Below are 21,452 nucleotides of genomic sequence, written 5' to 3' on the forward strand. Positions count from 1 at the left end.
GAAATGAGTAATAACATTAGTGTGAGATTGTGGACATTTTAATAAACAATATCCACACTAAGGAAGGCATATATTTAATGCAAATGCATATTTGTGCCTCTTTTAGTGTGGAAAACCTATAAATTGCCTTTTGAAATATATAGCCCAGTTAAAATATGTACTATCCTTTATGTAAGAATAAACATAGTGACCATGTAACTGTTGGCTTTGGACAGAGGTGGGAAGTCTGGGTCACTATAAGCTAGCAGACAAAGGCATTATAAGGAAGTACGGTACCATAAAAAAAAAAAAAAAAAAAAAAGCCAGGTTTTCTTTTTAAGAGCTTTTTACTTGTAATTTGTTGTACATCATCAATTAGTACAATGTGAGAAATTTCCAGTGAGGCCACATCAGAGCAAAAAGAAAATACTGAATTTTTTAGCAGCTACTAGCATGAACACAACTGTACAGATTTTTTTCCACCTAAGAAATTAGAAACTCTTCTGAGTAGCAAGTACCTAGCCAAATGAGTTGATTCCAATTAGAGCAGCACAATTCTGATTAGTTAGCATTTCTTAAAAAGTAATTTTCCTTAAATGTAAGGAAAACTTAGGAGTCTCTGTGATTATATTTAATTCCACTTGGAATTTAGACAATATGACCTTTTATTCAACCCAGCCTGTAGTTGTTGGACTGGATTAAATATTACTACCAGTTGTCAGCTGTGATAAGAGATAAAACAAGAGGCATTCTATTATGAAATTATAAATTTCTATTGCCTCACCTTTAGGCAGGCAAATCCAAAAAAAAAAAAAGTGCCAGGAGGGTCATAAATGTATTTTATTAAAGTTCAATCACCTTAAGTGATTAAAGATTTTGACGTTCTATCCAACAGGTGGTAGTAATAAGCCTAAAATCCACAGAGCGCACAAACATTTTCAAGGTTTTTACCATCCTTAATTCATTAAATAACCCCCATGGAATAGGTTAGCATTATCTACGTAACTAATGAGGAAGCAGAAAAATAAATGAGCTATGTCATCTGGCTGAGGACCAGAGACTACTCTATCAGAAATGAGAAGCCTTCTCCTAGGTCAATGGGTGAAGACCAGATCAGAAAGACAGGATTCAACTGGCATGCTAGAGCAAAAAGACAGAATCTATTCTGTTTAGCACATAAATTTCTGTTCTGACTTAAAGTTGAGCTATAGCAAAGAAACAGAAAGCATAAAGACAGTTGAATTAATGGTAGCAGAAGAATCTGTCAAAGCATTTCTTTGACTACTTCACACATGGAAAGCTTTGAAATTTCTTAGGCCCCAGTTAATTACTTTACATTAGGGTTCTTTCATTAAAAAGTATCACAGGGCTTCCCTGGTGGCGCAGTGGTTGCGAGTCCGCCTGCCAATGCAGGGGACACGGGTTCGTGCCGGTCCCGGAAGATCCCACATGCCGCGTAGCGGCTGCGCCATGCGCCATGGCCGCTGAGCCTGCGTGTCCGGAGCCTGTGCTCCGCAACGGGAGAGGCCACAACAGTGAGGGGCCCGCGTATGGCAAAAAAAAAAAGTATCACAAATGAGAAATGCAGGCAAGAGGAAAGAACAATATAAAAATTTTGACAAGTAATATCAGGTTAGACTTACTTTAGGGAACAGTCTTGCACATACTTGGAGAACATTTGAGTCTGAAGGTTTTGAGCCTCCACCCCAGGAAGTAGGAATTTGGTTTTTCCCTTCCAAATGGGAAGAACATTTTTAGGAAGAATTTTTGTCTTGGAGAATTTAACAGTGTCACCCAAGGTTGTATCTTTAAGGGTGGTTCATTTTCTCGGACCCTTTGTTACTCAAAGTAAAGTACTAGGAGTCCTAAGAAATGTTCTGTTCTTATACATTATACTGATTAAGTTCAGCATTAATTTGATTTCAAAGCTAAGAACAGTGGTTAAAACTTGTTTATAGAAATGCATTTTGGAAGAGAAAAATATTGTAAAACATGTAGTGAATGTTTCTTCAGTTTCTCATTCAGCCAATGAGGAAAGGGCATTGCCTTTCTCTTTACCATTAATCACTTCTCAATAAACATGAGATCCTGTTAAGCATCAAAAAAAAAGAGTCTTGCTCACTTTCATGGTTTGGAATACCCCTTGATTTCTGGGCCTGATATAACTTTTGAAATAGTTTTCTAAAAAAATCCTGTTGGCATCTGAATTAATGACTGAAGCATTAATTGATTGCTAAAGCAAACCCTGAAATTTAACGCTTGGCACACACCACAAAAAGTTAATTTATCCAATGCATACTGAGGTATCCTTGGGAAGTGGTTTTAAGGAGCAGGAACAGTGACAATGATAGAATTAGTGGTCATGAGTCACTAGGACAAAGTGGCATTCAGCAGAAAAGACAGAAGCAGTTGTCACATATGTGGGATAAGTAGAGATGGATTATATCTTGTGTGGTGTGGGATAAATGAGAGGCTCAGCAAAGCTTCGCAGAGAGGCCTCACCCACTGGCATTTATGTGGGGCTGTGTTTGACGATCAACCAAAGGGTGAATTATTTTTGACCTATTTCCCCATACAAGAGATCCTCTTCCTTGGAAGATCGTCTTTACACACACTAATGTTCTCTTCCTTCAAGTCATCAGAAAAGGGGAAAATTTTTAGAAATCAGGTCTAAGCTCTTATTCCAGAGAAGCATTTCACAGAACAGTGACCTCAAAAATAAAATTATGAAGAGCAAGTGAAAATCTGGTTTCAGAATTACACTAGGAGTCTCCCTATTAACTACTTAACAGGGGATAATGGTCCTGTGAAAGATTTTAGTTACATAGTATTCCAATCCCAGGGATCTGATCTGAGCAAAGTTGGCAGTTGGAGTTGGTCAAGAATAAAGGGCAATTACTCAGGATGGACTGAGTCCAGAACAAACTCATTTCTAACGGCCCATGGTAGGCATGACTACAGCAGGTGAGGAAAGAGAAGCATCTTCTTCTTTCCACTGTGAAGTGACAGTTTTTAGCTGAGTGTAGAACTGGATGCCCTAAAGAGAACAAAGAAAGAAAAAAAAAAAAGAGAGAAAGAGAGAGTTATCATATATGCCCGGGGGTTTCATGATTCCTCTATTTAATCACTTTTGAAGGAGATGCTATGAAATGCTATTCACGTTCCTACTGGAGGAATAGGTGCAACCAAAATTAAATATATTGCTCATGAGATAATTTATGTAAAACATTTAGCATATTACCTGGCACATCTAAATGGAAAAATTGAACAAGGTAAACTATTAAACTTGTATTTATTTTATAAGAATAGGCTTGAGTAAAAGAGAATATACTGCAGATCTAACACATAAAATTACTAGCAAGCTAGAAGGATACTGTTAGAAAAAAACACACCAGCTTGATTAAAATACTCTTCTAGAATTATTAGACAAAATCTGGGCAATGTTAATATAGTGAAAACAACTTTAGAGATTATTACATACTTTCAATATAAGATACAACTGAAGTTTACATTTTATTATGTTAAGAATGATACTTTTATGTCTTCTTTCCATAGTGCAAAATAGCAATTTAAGTACCTAAGGATTTAAGACTTCAAACTGTATATAAGGTCAGTCTTTTACTCTAAGAAGCCTCACTCACCAGAGTAACTTAGAGTAATTAAACAAAGACATAGCAGGAAAAAAACTCCGCAACTAACAAACTATCTTAAGCAAGAGTTTTACTCTGCTTCCCTTGAAAGAAATTTTTAATAGTATCAAACTAGTCAATTTTACAAAAGCGGTGACTAATGCACAAACTGGATAATCCACCTCCAAACAGTGTTTCTTAACCAGCTGGCTACACGGTCATAGCCTGCTGTGTAATCCCACTGTTAATTTACTATTAACCTATAAAAGGGAGACCTGTATAGAAAATAAGTAATTTTTTACTGAAGGTCCCAAGATGGCTGTATTTCTGTGGGACTACAAAGAACTTTCACTAGCCCATTTGTCCAACACGTATTTGGGTACTTGCTCTGTGCCGCGTTCTGCAGATAAGTAAATAATAATTACAGTGTGATGAGAGCTTCTTAACATGGCTTAAGTAGTCCTACTACATGACTTGCCTCTGCCTACCTCTCTAACCTCATCTCTTACCACTATCTTCCTTATTCACTCACTGTGCTCCAGCCCATTTCTGCTGTTTGAACATGCCATGCCTGTTCTTGCTTTAGGATATATGCACCAGTTGAAGGATGTGATAATAGTGGTAATTTGGTTCCAGATCTGCTCTACTTATTTATTTTTTGTTCGGTGCTGCATTTATATAATTTTTATTATAGAATAGGGTTTAATATACAGAAGGTGCTCAATAAAATTTTTAGTAAATGAGTAACTATTACGGGAGCAATGTGTGCAGTGGGAGCACATGAGGACATACCCAACCCAACACTGAAGGGGATGGTGGTGGCCAGAGGTGATTTTCTGGAGGAGTCCACACTTTAAACTGGGGGTTAACAGTCAGATGAAAAGGGGTGAGAAAGGGGGGATACAGGAAGAGAGGGTCACAGGCAGAGGAGAGGACATATACAAAGGCTTGGATTTACTCATGCTCTTTCCCAAAAACTGTGTTGCCTTGAGTTATTCAGGAATTGGCAAAATTTTGTTAACTTTTATATCTTTTCTAGGGAACTACTGACTTGTTCCTGAATATGTTCAAGACAGTTTCTTAGAGGAAAAAAATTTTTTTTAAACTTAAAGTCACCTGTTTGCCATAGAAATTGGTGTCTCCCCTGAAGGAAGCTCGAGAGCCAGTGAATGAGAACATTGGCAAAGGCACTGGAATGGGCACATTCACCCCGACCTAAAGCAGAACAAATCCACGTCAAATACTAAGAAAAACAAAGGAACTTTCCATTTAGAAGCCCAAATGCTTGGCATCAGAGAGACCAATTTTAACTACCCACCTTCCACCCGATCCTGCATCCCATGAGCTTTTATTCCTGAGGGAGATCAGAGGGGCAGTGACTGATCGCTGTTTACCTTCTCCCCTTACATAGGAAACAGTAAATGGCTACAAGAATATCCTAAGAATTCTGTTCACAAACCTGTCCGACATCTACCAGGTGGGAATATTTCCGAGCAGTGGCTCCATTGGTGGTGAAGATGGCAGTTCCATTTCCATATGGGTTGTCATTTACGATCTTGATGGCTTCATCCAAAGTGTCTGTTTCCAGAACTACAAGAACTGGGCCAAAAATCTCCTCTTTGTAACAGGTCATATTTGGCTGCCGGGAGTGATGTAGCAGAAAAGAAGTCAGTATTTTTTGCTTATTTGGTACTTTATTACCCACTTGCTTAATGAGTAGCTTTTATGTCAGTAATAATCTCTTTTCATTTTAAATCACCTATTAAAAAAAGTCCTTTCTTGCTGTGTTCCATCTTCCAAGCTGCCAATCATAAATAACTTGAAATTCCTATTACTGTAACTATAGAACTACACTCCTTTTCTTTAAGCACTGTATCTTTAGGTCTCATGACCCATCACTAGCTTCCTGTTTTATGCCTATATTACTTGTTTATCCAATTGTTATCTTACTGAAAACTACTTGAAAATTCATTTTTTTAATAAATCAAATATATATTAAAAACACCACAGGAGAATTTTTCTATTTAAAGAAATCCTGTGCTAAGTTTTCTGTAACATAAACAATCTTTTCTCATTTGTTCCTTTGCCTCCCAAATGAGTCTGTACATTTTTATTTTGGTATCAGGTCACATTAAACATTGAAAACATCTTTTACCACTGCAGCTGGTCAGCTGTGTTTGTTGCTGATTAGTGGATTCTTCCTCAATGACTCTGTGGCAAGAAATCTCATAATTTCTACTACACTTAGATTCAGCTCTTGACTATTCAGCATTATAATAGGATTGGTGGGGATATGTGAATTTCAAAAAAACTCCTCAATATCGTCATTGAGGAGTCATTGTCATTTTAGCTGAGCAACTTTCAGTTTTGAAAAATAAAAATTGACACCAATTCTTTTTCTTTTGTCACTTTCTGGTGAAGATGTAGGTATTCAATAACTATTGGGGGCTGATATATTGATGGAGACACTGCAATAGCTATAGGCTAGGCAGTAAGAAGGAGAGGGAAGAAGAATTTAACATTAAACAAGTAAGAAGTATAATGTAAGATAGGAACTGGCAAAATAATGGCCTGTGAGCTGGAGTGGCTTGCTGCCAGTTTTTGTACAGCCCACAAGCAAAGAATGGTTTCTACAATTTTTAAATGGTTGAAAAAAATCAATCATGACACCTAAAACTATATGAAATTCAAATTCCATTGTCCATAAATAAAGTTTTATTGGAATACAACCACACCATGTTAATGGCTGAGTCGAGTAGTTGTGACAGAGACTATTTGTCCCTGCAAAGCCAAAAATATTTACTCTTTAGCTCTTAATGTAAAATTATCCAACCACTGGTATAGTGGAAAGAGGTTGGAAGTCAGGATGGGAGACTCATTCAGACTTGAGATAAAATAACTGAGTAATTCTGGCAAGAGATGAGGTCTCTAGTCATTAAATGTCTTCATTTATAATAAATTAGATGAATGAGGCGCCTTTAGCTAATTTCGCAAAATTATATATTTGCAAAATAAATAATCCAGAGTTGTTCACCTTGACATTTGAGATGATGGTTGGCCCAACAAAGTTCCCATTATCATAACCTTTGACTTTAATATCTCGCCCATCAAGAAGGATGGAAGCTCCTTCCTTTGTTCCACTATCAATCAGATTGCAGACTCGCTCTTTTGCCTGGGGGGTGATCAGAGGGCCAAGATCAGCTCCAGGCTGGTCTCCTGTAGAATAACACAGAAGTATTTCAGGTCTTCATTAACATAAATTATGAGTGCTAAATAAAGATGAATCCAAATGACAAGTAGTACAGTACAAAGAGAGACAATGGTAAGAATAAACATGATTGCTCCCACTGGACAAGGCCAATGCGAAAATCAAGAGCTTAGTGCCACAGATGCAAAGTCTAAAGAAGCCGGGCAGATAACTGGTTACCTGCATTGACTCTCAGCTTTTTGGCACGCTCTACCAGCTCTGGCAGCCACTTCTTAGCTTCTCCCACAAGGATCGCTGTTGAAAGAGCCATGCAGCGCTGACCAGCGGCTCCAAATGCTGCCCCAACGAGCTGGTTCAGAGTATTTTCCTTATTGGCATCTGGCATGACTACCCCATGGTTTTTGGCTCCCTAAGGAAATACAGAAAGTACATGAATCTTCCTTGGCAAAATACAATTTGGCTAAGAAATGAAAGAACCTGAGATTTCAGATGAGAATTGAAGGAAAGGACTCAAGAATTTATCCTGTGTTGCTTTGAAAATAGACTTATTATCATTTTGATATTGCTGAAGTACTGGTAACACTGAGTAAGTCTCCAGGTTAATTTTGCTTCACTTCCTCAGCTGAAAAGCTGTTAGGTGTTTATTTAGATCAAAACCATTATCAAACGCCCCCCCACAAAAACAAAACACTGCCTCAATCACGTTTGGTTAAATTGACAGGCTAAACACTGCATCCAGGAGCCAAGGAGAACTCCCTTCTCTTTCCTAAGTTAGCTAGGAAAGAATTTGTTGTTTGTCAGAGGTTCCAGTTATATGAAGAGCAATGTAAACATAGAGCTGCCAGTAGCCAGCTGAAAGGCAAAATAGGAGGTAGGCCTCCTGATACACAATTTCCAGAAAGAAATTCTCCCAATTGGCTTGCTTCTAGATACACAGCCTCATAAACGTCTATGTGGGACTGACATATGGTCATTTCCACATGTTTCCATGTACAGCTATAGTTGAGTACATAAATAGATACCTTGTCTGCTACTTAACTGTATCCCATTACACATAGTATAATGTTAGACACAGAATACATTCAAGAAATATGTAGTGAACTGGGAGGGGCATAAATCAAATTGGCCAAAACACATCCAGCCATGAAAAGAAACAAATGTGCATATCATGAACAGTCTCCAAGCCTGTACATAGGTGGCTACCCTTTTTGCAACATTAGTGGAAGGGTAAGAAAGTAGCAACTGGACATTATATTTAGTATGAAAGAATTGCCAAGTATTTGGCGAGGAGCTAGTCACTAAGGAACAGCAAAACTATGCAGCCAAGTAAACCACACTCATATATCATACAGGGATATCTGGCTCTTTCCAGAGCCTTAAATAGTCTGGGCTCTTAGGGAAGATCATATCTTTGACATTAGTAGTTAGGATACGCCTTAAAGGCAGGAAGGATGGGGTCTAGCTGGAAGAATGGTATGAAGGAAGAAACAGGGCCAGAAGCAGAACTTGGCAGTTACTGCTGAAGCCCAAAGAATTTGAATATCATTCTTAAGGAGAAATGTGACTTTATCACCAAGATTACCTGGTTAAGATAAAAGGTAATTAAAGCGACAGAGAATAAAACTCATCACACTGTTCGTGGTTAAAGGGAAGACAACTAGGATGAATTGTGAATAAAGAAACACTGGCATTAGAGTGGGATGAGTGGCCCCTCTGCTGAGGGGCTTTTTCTAGGTAATTTTAATACATATAACAGAATTTGGGGGAAAAAGGAATAAGAAGTTACCATATTGGCTTGAACTCTCTTGCCATGTCTTGACCCTCTCTCAAAGATGTACTCTCCTGCCTGGTTGGATCCCACAAAGCTGATTGCTTTGATATCAGGATGATCGCAAATAAAGTTTACAGCTTTAAGAAGAAAATAAATGATTACCACAAAGGATAAAAGGGCTGTGGGATTCTCAGCAAAGCAAATTTCTCCCTTTCTCACTGTTATGAATGAGAAGTTTTCATACTTTTGTTTTTCTACCCTGGATTCCCATTTTGGAGTTCTGTCCTTGTTCTCTTAAATTCTTTTTTTTTTTTTTTGGCCACGCTCCACCGCTAGTGGGATTTTAATTCCCCGACCAGGGATCTAACCTTCGTCCCCTGCAGTGGAAGCGAGAAGTCTTAACCACTGGACTGCCAGGGAAGTCCGTCTCTTAAATTCTTTAAACTACAAATCTTATTTAACCTCTTCTCTTTTATTATTTTTCCCACTTGCTAGTCCAGAATTTCTACTTTTAATCTAACTCTGAAGGCTACAACTCCTATTTTCCTCCAAAATAATAGCCTTTCAATACTCAACTCTTCCTTTTGTCCTTTACGAATGTGATATTTCCTCAACTGTCACTTATACTGGGACTCTCAGATACTACTGTGCCCTCATGTGAGAGGCAATAGAGCATAGTGTTTAAAAGTAAAAACCAGGGCTTCCCTGGTGGCGCAGTGGTTGAGAATCTGCCTGCCGATGCAGGGGACATGGGTTCGAGCCCTGGTCTGGGAAGATCCCACATGCCACGGAGCAACTGAGCCCGTGAGCCACAACTACTGAGCCTGCGTGTCTGGAGCCTGTGCTATGCAACAAGAGTGTCCACAATAGTGAGAGGCCCGCGCACCGCGATGAAGAGTGGCCCCCACTTGCCGCAACTGGAGAAAGCCCTCACACAGAAACGAAGACACAACACAGCCAAATATAAATAAATAAATAAAAATTTAAAAAAAAAAAAAAAAAAAAAAAAAAAAAGTAAAAACCAGGGTCAGCCTTCTTAAGTATACACATCCCGACTTTGACAGTTTCTAGCAACGTGACTTTGGGCAAATCACTTAATTTCATTATACCTCAATTTTCTTATCTGTAAAATGGGAAAATAATAGTACCTACCTCAAAGGGCTGTTGTAAAGACTAAATGAGATAATATATAGAAGGCATTAGGAACAAATATATAGAAGGCATTAGGAACAGTGCTTGAAACACAGAAGCACTTTTCAAGTGTTAGCTATTATTATATGAATCAGAAGGACTTCAGCACCTCTGAGATCTATAAAGTCTGACTTAAATAACCTTATAAATTCTCTCAATATTGAAATGAAAACTTCTCTTTAATCTCATCTGTATCTTGCCCTAACCATATTTCTTTGTCCTAATGTATTCTGTAGGGCAAGAAGCACCGCTACTCCCCAGTTAGTTACCTTAGCACAGAGGTGGCAAAACAATCAACAAACATTATCTTCAAACATGGAGGTTACTACTAGTAAATCCCTTCATCCCTAGGTTTTTCATCCTAAAACACCCCATCACTGATTCAACACCTTGATTTTTTGGTATCCAGATTAAGTGCCATGTAGAGAGAGGCAGTTACCTTCATGTTGTCCATGGATGACATTCAGTGTTCCGTCAGGGGCACCAGAGTCCTGAAGCAACTTGGCAAGAAGTATAGTTGCTCCAGGGACTCGCTCTGATGGTTTCATTAGGAAGGTATTTCCACATACCATGGCCATGGGAAACATCCAAAGGGGGATCATGGCAGGAAAATTGAATGGAGCAATGCCTGCACACACCCCCAGAGGTAGACGGTAGGAATAAAGGTCCATGTCTTTGGTGATGGATGGCATGGTTTCTCCCAGCATGAGGGATGTCACACTGCAGGCATGCTCAACCACCTCTGGAACAGAGAAGGAGCAGTCGGGCCACCAACTCTCCACACTGTGCACTATTTAGTTTTGTCATGCTCTAGTCATCCCTGAGTGGCAAGACCAACGACAGAGGGAAGAAACACTGACTTGCCATGTGAAGGGGTTGCGTAAAGTGAGATTATCTGAATGGGAAAAAGAAAGTGCAATACATATACCATTTGGAACATCATTTGAGTAAAATAATGAATGAAGTAAACCAATCCCACAGATACCTGAGTACTGTCATTTCCCATAAGTATTAAAAAAGATATCATGGGATAGCAAAATCTACATAAAGGAAGAAGCAATCCCCCATCTGGGGTCTTTGCCTCTCATTTTCCTTTGCTTCTTCCCAATGTCCCTGAACTCCCCATGAGGAATCCCTGCTTACGAAGGCCTCGAAATACATCTCCTTCGGCATCCGCTAGGGTCTTCCCTTGTTCCAGCGTGATTAACCTGGCAATTTCTTTCTAGAGAGAAAACACACAAATAGAAACCAACGCAAGGATGTGCCTCCTGTTAGTTCTCAGGCAGCCAAAAAAGAATAAAAGTCAGGGAGAAGTACTATGAGGGAGAGAGCCATGATCTATGTCTCTCTGTATTGTACAGTTAGGGAGAGCAGCTAAAAGTGCCTCTATGAGAGTGACAAGTATCCCCTAGGCAACAGTTTGGAAAATTATACCATTCAGATTTCTTACCAAGTTTTCTTTAATGAGTTGTTGATAGCGGAGCAGGACCTGCTGACGGCTTAATATTGAAGTGTCTGCCCATGTGGGAAAAGCACGTTTGCAGGAAGAAACTGCTGCATCCATTTCAGCCTTGGTGGCTTGAGGGACCCGACCAATGACCTCATTGGTGGCCTGATGGAGAAAGCAGCACATCAGGGACTTCTCTGGTGGTCCAGTGGTAAAGAATCTGCCTTAGGGCTTGCCTGGTGGTGCAGTGGTTAAGAATCTGCCTGCCACTGCAGAGGGGACAGGCTCTATCCCTGGTCTGGGAAGATCCCACATGCCGCAGAGCAACGAAGACCATGCACCACAACCACTGAGCCTGCACTCTAGAGCCTGTGAGCCACAACTACTGAGCCCACGTGCCACAACTACCGAAGCCTGCGCGCCTAGAGCCTGTGCTCCGTGACAAGAGAAACCACTGCAATGAGAAGCCCGCGCACAGCAACAAAGAGTAGCCCCCGCTTGCCTCAACTAGAGAAAGCCTGCACGCAGCAACAAAGACTCAACGCAGCCAAAACTAAATAAATTAAATAAATCAAAAAAAAAAAAACTGCCTTACAATGCAGGGGGCACAGGTTCGATCCCTGGTCAGGGAACTAAGATCCCACATGTGGTGGGGCAACTAGGCCCGCGTGCCGCAACTACTGAGCTCACGCCCCTCAACTAGAGAGCCTGCGCACCACAAACTACAGAGCCCATGTGCTCTGGAACCCGCACACCACAATTACAGAGCTCAGGTGCCCTGGAGGCTGTGAGCCATAACTAGAGAGAAGCCCACACGCTGCAACAAGGATCCCACATGCCTCAACGAAGATCCCGCGTGCTGCAACAAAGACCCGATGCAGCCAAAAATAAATAAAATAAATAAACAAATAATAAATAAATTTTTTTTTTTTTTTTTAAAAATCAGCACATCATCCTTTGTCCCTGCCCCACCTTCTTCATTTTTCATATAGTCGCAGGGGCAGTGCCATGTGCTTCACAATAGACAACCAGGTCCCTATTTTCCCACCATGTTCCCAGAATTCTAGGCTAGTTAAATTTAAGTCCCAAAGCAGCTTTGCTTACGGGGTTGTGGATGTCCATCCATTTGTCACTTTTGGATTCAATAAATTTCCCATCAATGAAAAGCTTTACAGATGGCTGGGGAAAAAAAACAAAAAACACCACAAAACTTTGTATTAGTTAGTTGCTTTACTTCTCTCTTTCACAAAGAGAAAAGGAATTGGGGTTGATAACTGAATTTTCTGCCCTCTAGAAATGTTAGCTCTAGGAAAGAGATATACAATATACTTGTCTATAGTGCTTATTAATATGGGGCAGAGCCTCTCAATACTGTGATCTCTCTGTAAATGGGAAATTCCCTGCTAATCACACAGTGGAACTTCACAAGTAAATATATGCCACTGAGAAGCTTATACTAAAAAAGCAGTAGACTCTGTGTTAACAAAGATTAGCTATTAGGACGTCTTGGCCCAGTTGACTTTCTGTCACATTACCATGAGCATGCATTACCTTTATGATCAAAAGATTTTAAAAGACATTTCTATCTGTGTAGTTTTTCTGAGAAGTAGCTTGTTTTCATTAAATTTTCAAAGTGGTCTGTGGGCCAAAAAAGGTGAAAGATTACTATGTTACAGTATGTGCATGCTTCTATATAAACAGGATTTTGAGCACCAGTCCTTATATATCAGGTTTCGTTACTGCAAATGGCTGATAGACAGTAGGTCTGTAAAAACAACTCTAAAGGTTGTAAAGAAGACAACCTTTCTGGCAGGCTCAAGAAAACCTCTAGAAGCCAAGAAAATGTACCTTTTGACACAGTAATCCTAATTCAGAAGGGAAAGAAGAAAACTACATAAATAAATGTTTGTTTTATAATACTGAAAACCAGAATAAGTCTAAATGTTATCTGGAAAAATTATTAGTTAATTCAGGCTATATCTACTTGATAGAATATTATATAGCCATTAAAAATCGTAATCATAAAGACCACCGTGCAATATTGTAAATGCTTACAACATAGTAGACACAATATGAGATAAGAAAACCAAGATACAAAATTTCAGATAAACTCTGATCATAATTATGTAAAGAAGATAAATGGGAATACCCCCAAATTATACTGGATTCCTTCTCAGAAGTCAGCCTTTATTACCAAATAAACTCACCACTGAAGATGAAGAGAAGGAGGATGCTGGGTGCCAACTGGAGTTCACCTTGGAAGAAACCTGGGAGGTAAAAGAATGGTTATTTTGATAAATGAGAGCAGAAAATTATTAAAAATTTAGTGAATGGCTACTATATGCTTAACATTATACTAGTTACTGTGGGTATATGAAAAAGGACTTGGTGTTTGCTCTCAAGGGTCATACAGGCTTTATAAAGAGAAAAGTTGTGAGACTATGAGACACAGCAAACTATGAGAGAACAATAAACCATAATGATCATGTGCTCAATTTCCAGGACAGTCCTGGTTAAAAAAATATTTTTTTGTCATTAGACCATATTTTTCTAATTTTTGGCCCGGTACATGTAGTCACCATAAATCTAAAAATAAGATAACACTTAGGATGCTCTCTAACACAATAGGTGTTGAATATAAGATAGTATATAACCAAGTGTCAAATGTATGTATAATATGCCCACACAAATACTTAAAACATGAATGTTCATTGTAAATTTATTGGTAACAGCCTAAAATTTGGGAACAACGCAAACGTCCACAATTGGATGGGTGAATAGGGAAACTAGTATAGTATATCCATATGTTGGAATACTACTCAGCAATAAAAAGGAACCGACTATTGATGTATGCAACATGGATAACTATAGTAATTATACTGAGTGAAAGAAGTTAAGACTTAAAAAGAGTATATACGGTATGATTCCATTTATATAAAACTAGAAAATGTAAAAGGTAATGTCAGAAAGCAGATGAGTGGTTACCTAGAGATGACGGAGGAGGAAAAGAGGAAGGGGGTAAGAGGGAAACGTTTTGGGGCAATGTGTTCACTGTCTTGATTGTGACGTCTTCACAGGTGTATACAAATAATAAAACATCAAATTATACACTTTAGGGCTTCCCTGGTGGCACGGTGGTTAAGAATCCACCTGCCAATGCAGAGGACACGAGTTCAATCCCTACCCCGGGAAGACCCCACATGCCGTGGAGCAACTAAGCCTGTGCACCACAACTACTGAGCCTGCACCCTAGAGCCCAGGAGCCACAACTACTGAGCCTGAATGCCACAACTACTGAAGCCTGCACGCCTAGAGCCCGTGCTCCACAACAAGAGAAGCCACTGCAATGACAAGCCCACACACCGCAACGAAGAGTAGCCCCCGCTTGCTGCAACTAGAGAAAGCCCACGCACAACAACGAAGACCCAACACAGCCAAAAATAAACAAATAAAAAAAATTATACACTTTAAAATATGTACAGTTTATTTTAGGTCAATTTTATTTCAATAAAGCTGTTTTTTAAAATGCCACATGTGGGCTTCCCTGGTGGCGCAGTGGTTAAGAATCTGCCTATCAATGCAGGGGACACGGGTTCGAGCCCTGGTCTGGGAAGATCCTACATGCTGCGAAGTAACTAAGCCCGTGTGCCACAACTACTGAGCCTGTGCTCTAGAGCTCGCAAGCCACAACTACTGAGCGCACGTGCCGCAACTACGGAAGCCTGCGCGCCTAGAGCCCGTGCTCCGCAACAAGAGAAGACATTGCAATGAGAAGCCCGCGCACTGCAACAAAAAGTAGACCCCGCTCGCCACAACTAGAGAAAGTCGGCGCACAGCAACGAGGATCCAACACAGCCAAAAATAAATTAAAAAAAAAAAAAAAGCCACATGTACCTAATAGGAAAAGAATGTGTTATACAGGTAATAGGATTTAATCAGGAAATGGCAGGGGTCGGGGGGATCAGTTACAATAAAGTCACTCTCTAAAAAAAAATAGTTTGTATATATGCTATGCAAGTTGATATAAGAAATACTGAAGTCTAATCAAAGTGAGCAAACTAAAATAGTCAAGACTGGGTTGTAAAAGGAAGCTGCAATCTAATAATCTATTACCTTGTCTGAAGAGAAATCATGTTAACCAAAGAGTTTAGGGCTGCATAAAGTACAAGAATTTGTTTGTGTGCCTGTAGCACTGTCTAGAGGAAAGGGTGCTGGTCCTTTGGGCCAGCAGACAGTCCTTCCAAATGCCTGGTCTGCTTCCTCTCCCAGTCCCCACAAAAGCTATTTCAAACCATCAACACTCTCCTGGAGACCACCATGTCTTATAGTCACGTTCCGAATACCAACACAGTACCTGCTACACAGTAGGTGTTCAGTAAATATCTACTGAACAAAAGAAAGGTCCACTGGGCAGCTTATATTGCCTGACTGTCCCCCACCCCAGACTTGGTTAGCTGTCCTTTTTTGTACTCCATAGCAGCCAATATTTCCCCTAAGAGGTTATCTGTCTGTGTTGTAATGACCTAGTTACTTGTTTGTTACCCCAAAGACTATAAATTCCACGAGGGCAGGCACTGAATTCTGTTTACCTACTTTACAGAGTTACTGAGATCAAGCTTGTCCAGGTATGAAAAATAGCTAGCAAGTAGTTGGTGCTTATTACATGTTGTTATTACTATAAATACTTATTTGCTCACACTCCTTGCTATTTCAAAACTTAACAATTCTCTTAAAATTTTCAACTCTGTTCCTTTCCTTCTCACTCTTAAGAGCTGATCTTGCAGATGTAAACTATTATATATAGGATGGATAAACAACAGGGCACTATATTCAATATCCTGTGATAAACCATAATGGAAAAGAATATTAAAAAAAGAATGTCGGGCTTCCCTGGTGGCGCAGTGGTTGGGAGTCCGCCTGCCGATGCGGGGGACACGGGTTCGTGCCCTGGTCCGGGAGGATCCCACGTGCCGCGGAGCGGCTGGGCCCGTGGGCCGTGGCCGCTGGGCCTGTGTGTCCGGAGCCTGTGCTCTGCAGCGGGAGGGGCCGCAGCGGTGAGAGGCCCGCGTACAGCAAAAAAAAAAAAAAAAAAAAAAAAAAAAAAAAAAACACACACAAAAAAAGAATGTCTATATGTGTATTACTGAGTCACTTTGCTGTACAGCAGAGATTGGTAAAACATTACAAATCAACTATATTTCAATTAAAATTTTTTTAATTAAAAAAAAAGAGCTGATCTTATTTTTTCTACTTCAGCGGAAACAGAAACCATCAGATGGGAACTTCCTCAACTTCTTACCAGTAAGCCTACAAAACTGACCAATACCCATCATTTTTTCCTTTCTTTCTCTTATAGTGGAGAAGGTAGCTACCAAGGTTTACAGGGACAGAGTGACTGGGAGACAGAGGTGCACAGAGGTGGACTGACTGAAGAGGTGTCTGTCCTGTAATCTAAGGTTAATCTCTGCACCTGTGCTCTGAACTGTTCCTCCTGCCTTGGACACCTCCATCAATGATCCTTTCTTTCCTGTACCTTAAACCTCTCTCCATCCAATAGCCAGAGTTCTCTATACCAATTTCCTCCCCATCTCCCACTAACTCTTCAATCATCTCCAAGCTTTATGATTGAACACGAGTGACTTCCTCCATACCATGGACTCTTCCAAGTCCTTCTTGTACTTGACCTCTCAGCAGAGGTGGAGAGTTATTTAATCATGCCCTCTGTCTGAATCCCCTCTCCACGTGTATTCTGTGATGCCCTGGTATCTTTTCTATTTCTTGGGCCACTTTTTCTATGCCTTCTATGCTGGTTCAGTCTCCTATACCTGGCCTCTAATGGTTGAGTTCCTGAACAAGGAGTTCCTGAACTCTCCTTGGGTGATTTCATCAACTCCAGTGGCTTAATTATCTAGATCCTGGTGATGCCCAAATCTGTAATTCCTCACCAGAATCTTCCTCTTCAGGTAATACCTACATAACTGTCTTCACCACATCTCTACTTGGATGTTATTTAGGTACATGTTGAAAAAGCTGACCTCATCGTCCTTCCACCAACCAGCTCTGTTTCCTATAGCCCACCTTTCAGTAAATGGGGCTACTATCCACCTAGCTGCCCAGCCAGAAACTTGAATGTCACCCCAACTCCTCCCTCTCTCTCCTCAGTGAATCAAACAAGTCCTGGCAATCTGTCCTCCCAGAAGTCTTTGAAATGCACCCCCTTCTCTCCACCCCTCCTACCCTCACCGAAGTCTATACCATCATTGTCTCTCACCTGGACTTCAACAATGGTTTCCTAACAGGTCTCCCAGCCTCCATTCTTAAACCTTCTGAATCTAGTTTCCACTCCATAGCCAGAGGGTCTTTCTAAAACACAAACCTGGTTAGATCACTCCTTTGTTTAAAACCTACCAATGGCTTTCCATTGTCCTTGGGATAAAGACTCACCTTGATGTTGCTTAGAAGACTCTACATAGTATCTTTACTTCTCTAGTTTCCTAGCTTGTTGCTTTCCTCCTTGCTCTCTCTATGCTCCAGCTGTTCAGAACATGTTTTGTGCTCTCATTGCCCTTGCACATGCTGCTCCCTCTTGCCTGGAATTGTTTCATCCCATTTGCTTGGCTCACATCTATTCCTTAGCTCCCTATCACTTTGGGTACAGGTACAGGTACAGGTCAGTTCTGTAGGCTTGCTAGCAGGAAGTTGAGGACATTCTCATCTAATGGTTTTTGTTTCCTCTGAAGTAGAAAAAACAAGATTAACTCCTGTGAGTGAGAGGGGCAGTAGCAGAGTTGGAAGTTTTTAAGTCTCAATCTCTGGTCTAGGCTAAGTACCTGATTATGAAGTTCATAGAACACCCGAATTCCTCTATTTCTCATATCACACTAGGGAATAGTAGCTTATTTAATTATTAAGTCTCTCTCCCTTAGATCACTAGATGGTTGTGTCCTAAGCCCCTAGCACCATTCCTGGACTAGAGTAAGCACTCAGTAATATTCTGCAGAATGAAAGAATGAGCACACATCAAGCAATTGTTGGATATTAATTTTGTTTCATGTAGATTCTCTTACAGGGCAGAAAATGCACGGATAAGCCAACTGGAGCATTCTAGGTCACTTAGTTTTCTTTTGTTTTCTTTTTTAAAAAAATAGTTATTTATTTATTGGCTGTGTTGGGTCTTCGTTGCTGCATGCGGGCTTTCTCTAGTTGCAGCGAGCGAGGGTTACTCTTCGTTGCGGGTGCATGGGCTTCTCATTGCAGTGCCTTCCCTTGTTGTGGAGCACGGGCTCTAGAGCGTTGGCTCAGTAGTTGTGGTGCACTGGCTTAGTTGCTCTGCAGCATGTGGGATCTTCCCGGACCAGGGATCGAACCCGTGTCCCCTGCATTGACAGGCAGATTCTTTTTTTTTTTTTTTTGCAGTACGCGGGCCTCTCACTGCTGTGGCCTCTCCCGTCGCAGAGCACAGGCTCCGGACGCACAGGCCCAGCGGCCATGGCTCACGGGCCCAGCCACTCCGCGGCATGTGGGATCCTCCTGGACCGGGGCACGAACCCGCGTCCCCTGCATCAGCAGGCAGACTCTCAACCACTGTGCCACCAGGGAAGCCCGACAGGTGGATTCTTAACCACTGCGCCACCACTGAAGCCCTAGGCCGCTTAGTTTTATTTTGTCATTGGCACACAGTCTCCCTGCTGTCAAGAGGTATAAAAGGCACTGCATCTGGTATAATAAAACATTATCATATAGTTTTGAAAGGTTAGATCTCCTTTCTTTTCTTCATTTTCCAAGACACACTCATTAGTACTGTTGCTGAAAAAACTATCCTATGTCCAGTCACACCAAACTCCTTGTTCTCTAGATGTTTATTTCATACTTGCTATTTCCTTTACCAGGAACTCTCTTCCCCTCTACCTAAAGGCCTCCTACTCTTGCAATACTTAAATCCAGATCAACCCCTTTTGGAAGCTTCTCCTGAATTGCACAGGTGGAATTTGGGGCTCTTTCCCTAGGTTCCTACAGTACTGTGTGCACTCTTACTGTTTAGCACTTATCATTGCATTACAATAGGGGGGTTTTCAGTGAATATTTTACTTATCTCTCCTTTCCCAAAGCTTGGGACAGTGCCTGACACAGAAAGAGATGCCAAGATGTAAGTCCTGAATTCTCAGCCGCATTAGTTACTAGTTGGGAGACTTTGGATGACCTTTAGTGTCAGGTAACTTACTTCATTATATTAATTCTAATCTTCACAGATATTCTTAAAACTAGGAAGTGGTGGTGCTGGGATAGAACCCAAGTATGATTGTGCAGCCTGTGCTCTTTCCACTGCATCACTGAAGAAAGTCATTGAGTCACTTCAAGACCAGTCTTCTTATCTTTAAATGGGAGTGATAATATCTTGACTGCCAGAATCTAGACTACTCCTTATCAAAGTGTCATGTTACAGTAACTCCTAGTTGACTTAGAATTACTATCTCTGTTCTTTCCAGGTCAACTCAGAAGTTTCTTAAAATGAATCAGAAAATAGTGTCTATTTCTAAAATAAAGTACTTGGGAAGGGAGATTCTTTTCCTTGATGCAAGGGACAAAATAGCTTCTTAAGGCTCTCAATGACTTGTGATGGCAGAGGAGGCAAAGGAAAAAAGTCAATTTCAGTAGAAGAGTTTGAGAAGTTGGTAATGGAAAGTATAGGATGGAAACTTTGTTTCTCTACTACAAAAACAAAAAACAAAAAAACAAACAAACCTAGAAAATCAGAACTAGGATCACATCAAGAAATATGAGGAAAGCCAGATCATTTGACAAACGCTTCCAACCCATTCTCCCCAATGTCCCATTAAATAGCATATTTAAACAGGAATCTTTGCCGACTCTGCTAAGAATCTTAAAAATGCATGGTCTCTGCAGTAGAACTCACTGAAACCTGGTAAATACTAATATTATCTAACAGCCCAGCAATATAGAGGAAGAAGTTCCCAGGCTGGATATAATGAGTAAGAGAAGCAAAATTGCTTCTTGCAGGTTCCAGAATGTTGCCTGTAGTAACGCTTGCCTCATAATCTAAGTCCTTGTAAGGCTGTGAACAACAGGGGGTTGCGGGGTGGGGGGGGTGGGGGTGGGGAAAGGCTATGAACAGAGTTGTAAATCACAGGCCTCAGGCATGCAGCTTCTGTATCTCCTATCCTTAGGCTGGCTTCAGAGAGGACCTAATCTCCCCACCCCACCCCCACGGGCAGAGTTGAGTCAGGCTAGGAGCTGACTTGGGGGTGGGAACTTGGAACTTACACTTCTTGTCTTCCTTGGCTCCCATTTTCTATAACGTGCTTTAGAGATGTTTAGTCCTTTGCATATGCTTGGAACAAACTGGTAGCATTAACTATGTGTCCTTATTCACGGCCAACATAAACACTGTAACTTTGCTGAGAGAAAGTTAAACTCAAAGTCTTGGCAAGCAAGGGCACAGCCCACAGCCTGTGGAAAATACAAAGAGCCATAGCTGGGGAAAACAGCTCAGCAAATGGCTGCTTTGAGGGAAAACCTAGTGTACACTTCTAGAAGGAGATTCAAAGTTCATTCACTGATCCTCGCCCCTCGTGTGCCTCCTACCTCCGCCTTTACCTCGGACTGTAGACAGTGAAGGGAAAGGTGGGGGAAGGGAACAATCTGGATGCTCCCGGCAGGATGCTAAGAAAGGTGACCAGAAGGGGAGTTTTTGGGGCAGAGAGGTGGCTGGTGCAGAGGTGAAAGGGAAAGACGGTGGGCCGACCGATAGAGGTGAGGGCAAGAGAGTGACGGCAGGGGCGGGGCAAGGCTGGAGGAGGAGAGTGGACCAGAGCCAGAAAGAGGGAGTCTCAAGAATAAAAGGGAGAGGGGTGATAGTCCAGGGCTGGATCCAACGAAGGCGGATACTGAGTAAGGTGTGGGACAGGGCCGCACTGGTCCGATGGGCACAGGAGGGTCAGCCATGAAGGGGCTGGCTCAGAGAGCGGACGGAAAGGACCGAATTTCTAGTTTCGCGACCCCTTGGCGCCAACCTCACTCGCCTGCAGGATCCGGGCCCGCATTGCCGCCGCCGCCGCCACCGCCGCCACCGCCGCCATGGCTCTCGGTTGCCTCTTCTCAGCCCCCCGCACCTCTACAGTCTGAGTCTGTCCACAAGCACGACTGCTGCCAGGCCTCTCCCCTCCATCCTGCCGCACCTCCTCATTGGTGGAAAGGACAATTTCCCCT

At 41.3% G+C, this 21,452-nt stretch overlaps 2 protein-coding genes across 4 annotated transcripts in view; one reads left to right on the forward strand and one right to left on the reverse strand.

Moving 5' to 3' along the window:
- BBOF1 (basal body orientation factor 1) overlaps window positions 1-4,780 on the forward strand; it is a 38,975-nt gene extending 34,195 nt beyond the window's left edge. Inside the window, exon 12 of the mRNA XM_032621150.1 lies at window positions 4,648-4,780. Within this exon, the coding sequence (XP_032477041.1) occupies window positions 4,648-4,692 (45 nt within the window). The 3' untranslated portion in view covers window positions 4,693-4,780. The remainder of the gene's footprint in view (window positions 1-4,647) is intronic.
- On the reverse strand, window positions 313-21,394 carry ALDH6A1 (aldehyde dehydrogenase 6 family member A1). 3 transcript variants are annotated; one of them, XM_032621137.1, is made up of 12 exons: window positions 21,266-21,394; window positions 13,433-13,492; window positions 12,330-12,404; window positions 11,229-11,390; window positions 10,922-11,000; window positions 10,218-10,673; window positions 8,603-8,724; window positions 7,036-7,225; window positions 6,643-6,824; window positions 5,068-5,247; window positions 4,725-4,823; window positions 313-3,016 (listed from the first exon to the last, which is right to left on the reverse strand). In XM_032621137.1, the coding sequence occupies exons 6-12, from the start codon at window positions 10,483-10,485 to the stop codon at window positions 2,912-2,914; spliced, it is 1,146 nt and encodes a 381-aa protein (XP_032477028.1). In that variant the 5' UTR covers window positions 10,486-10,673; window positions 10,922-11,000; window positions 11,229-11,390; window positions 12,330-12,404; window positions 13,433-13,492; window positions 21,266-21,394; the 3' UTR covers window positions 313-2,911. The 3 variants fall into 3 exon arrangements, with proteins under 3 accessions (XP_032477028.1, XP_032477026.1, XP_032477027.1); XM_032621135.1 differs by having other exon boundaries at window positions 10,218-10,520; window positions 21,266-21,392; XM_032621136.1 differs by lacking the exon at window positions 4,725-4,823 and having other exon boundaries at window positions 10,218-10,520; window positions 21,266-21,388.
- Between the last annotated feature and the right edge of the window lie 58 nt (window positions 21,395-21,452).

The sequence above is a fragment of the Phocoena sinus genome, chromosome 2 (genome assembly GCF_008692025.1).
Source record: "Phocoena sinus isolate mPhoSin1 chromosome 2, mPhoSin1.pri, whole genome shotgun sequence".
Lineage (NCBI taxonomy): Eukaryota > Metazoa > Chordata > Mammalia > Artiodactyla > Phocoenidae > Phocoena > Phocoena sinus.

Bases quoted from the DNA above. Each gene is read 5' to 3' on its own strand.
- ALDH6A1 (XM_032621135.1), bottom strand. From the start codon at position 21,322: ATGGCGGCGGTGGCGGCGGTGGCGGCGGCGGCGGCAATGCGGGCCCGG. The intron at 11,001-11,228 runs GTAAGAAATCTG...TTTTCTCTCTAG, and splicing joins AACTCATTAAAGAAAACTTG to AAAGAAATTGCCAGGTTAAT. The intron at 5,248-6,642 runs GTGAACAACTCT...CACTCCCGGCAG, and splicing joins CCATCATCTCAAATGTCAAG to CCAAATATGACCTGTTACAA.